Genomic DNA, 2,088 nt, shown 5'->3' on the forward strand with positions numbered 1-2,088 from the left:
GAATTTCACTAGGAAATTCTGATGGTGATTTTGGATCAAACAGTGTTTATTCTTGAAAATCAACATTTATCCTCTCTTATATTAAAAAAAATGATTTTATTTTAGCTATTTGAAAGACAAAAAGAAATGGCATTTTTGGGTGAAGACTTTACTCCCTATTTTATTATCAATAAGTCCTTGTTTGTTGTCACTAAAATAATTAATTCCAAGCCAACGTAATACCACCAAATTATAATAAAGGCAAAATCCTTCAATCCAAATAAAAAAACACTTGCAATGAAAATTACAATGAACACAATCTTGACACTAAAAAATTCATCAAACACAAGAAAATGGTAACTTTTGCATCGAGATTTGTAAACTATGATTGGGAATCATTGTGATTTTCATCACCACTATCACTATCTTGATGCTGCGTTTGATTATGATGATGCTCCAAATTCATACCCAAATCAACTCTACTGTTATTATTATTATTATATGCATTCAACATTCCCATATTTGACCCCAATTGTTGAACCGGATGTGACTGCTGCAAAACCATTGAACCTAACTGAACCGGACTGAACCGTCCTCCACCGGGAAACTCCAACCCACCAATTCTTGAACTCTTGTACTGCCACAATTGGTGGTCCGATTGACCCGCTCCAACTGAAACCGTCGTTGAACCGGTGCCTCCACTTACTGGTAACATCCAGAACCCGTTACCAACGTTCCCACCAGCTGGTGCAACCGCCCACATAGCTTGACCCGGGATTAAACTCGAACCGGGTTTTGAAGAATCTGAACCGGGTTTATCAGCTGAAGGGGAGGTAGCACCACTGGTAGTAGTATCTTCTCTGAACCGTTTTTTCATGTAATTTTCATCTGGGTCTTGGATAAAACCGGTGTTGGCAGTGGATAGATGGTGGTGGAACCCTAACATAGCGGCTGAGGCGGAGGCGGAGGCGCCGTGGATGAAAAGAGGTGCAGATTTTGACGGCGGAGCTGAAATTGTTGTACCGCTGCTACGTGTAGAAACGTTAAGAGTTGAGAAATTAGCCGGAATTGTACCAGTTCCGGTGGTAGCAATAATTGCCGGTTCCGCTTGTTGCAATAGCCACTCAATGGTTTCTCCGTCAGATTTATGACCCAATTCTCTAGTGAGTTGAAAAACCCTGGCGGCGCATAAAGCAGGCATGCGTATGCGCCGCCCACGACCGTCCACCTTAGAATGACGGTCTTTAGAAGGTTTTTTAGCTACCTTTAGAGTAGATATAGTGTTGTTGTTAGGGGTTGAGGAATTGGTGGAAGTAGGAGAAATTGATTGCATGGAAATGGAGCCCATGAAAGGGCCATGGGGATGGTTGGACCCAGGGGTAGAAGGGTCACGTTGACTTTGATGAGGTGAAATTAATTGTAAAGAAGAAGGTGTTTCTTCTTGGTTGTCTTGATGGTGGTTTGAAGCATCTCCTAGTTTTTTTCTATGTGGTTCCATGAATTCCATCTTGGGAAAGAGGAGAGAATATGGTGAAATTAAAAATTGGTACCTTTTTTATATTCTCATGTTTCAAATATTTGTGTAATTGACAAAGTGAAATTGGCAAAAACTTGAAAATTAAGTTGTTGTTGTTGCAATTGAAAAGTCTTTTGAGCCAAAAAAAATTGTGCAACAAGTGGAAGTGGTGTGGGGGTTTTGTTTCTATTGTTTAACTTTGTGGTTGACTGGTGTCTTTTGGAGAAAGGAAGAAGAATAGGTGTGGGTGTCAAAACAGAATCAGTGGGGACCTGTCAAATATTACTCATATTTTCATATCATATGTAAGGTGGAACATATATTTGTATTTGTAAGGAATGTTATTGTTATTTGAGCTATAATGCCTATAGCCATCACTCTTTTCTTTTTCTTCTTTATTTCAACTAGGTAAATTACTCGTGCTTTGCACGGGATTGGACTATTTTATTAAACATACATATGATTATCCGGTAATATTACTTACAGTAAATAATTAAATTTCATGAAAAATGATGAATGAAAAAGGTTCATAAGAAGTTTAATTAATGTATTTCAATTCGATTTCTTTATACCAAAAAAAAAAAAAACTACAA

The 2,088-nt window shown here is 38.1% G+C and overlaps 1 protein-coding gene across 1 annotated transcript; it reads right to left on the minus strand.

The window, feature by feature from the left end:
* Positions 1 to 229: 229 nt before the first annotated feature.
* LOC107002859 (transcription factor TCP23-like) lies at positions 230 to 1,883 on the minus strand. Its single transcript, XM_015201049.2, has one exon. It carries the CDS (start codon positions 1,484 to 1,486, stop codon positions 362 to 364), a length of 1,125 nt encoding a protein of 374 aa, XP_015056535.1. The 5' UTR covers positions 1,487 to 1,883; the 3' UTR covers positions 230 to 361.
* Between the last annotated feature and the right edge of the window lie 205 nt (positions 1,884 to 2,088).

Source organism: Solanum pennellii, chromosome 11 (genome assembly GCF_001406875.1).
Source record: "Solanum pennellii chromosome 11, SPENNV200".
In the NCBI taxonomy this organism is placed as follows: Eukaryota; Viridiplantae; Streptophyta; class Magnoliopsida; order Solanales; family Solanaceae; genus Solanum; species Solanum pennellii.

Bases quoted from the DNA above. Each gene is read 5' to 3' on its own strand.
- LOC107002859 (XM_015201049.2), bottom strand. From the start codon at position 1,486: ATGGAATTCATGGAACCACATAGAAAAAAACTAGGAGATGCTTCAAAC.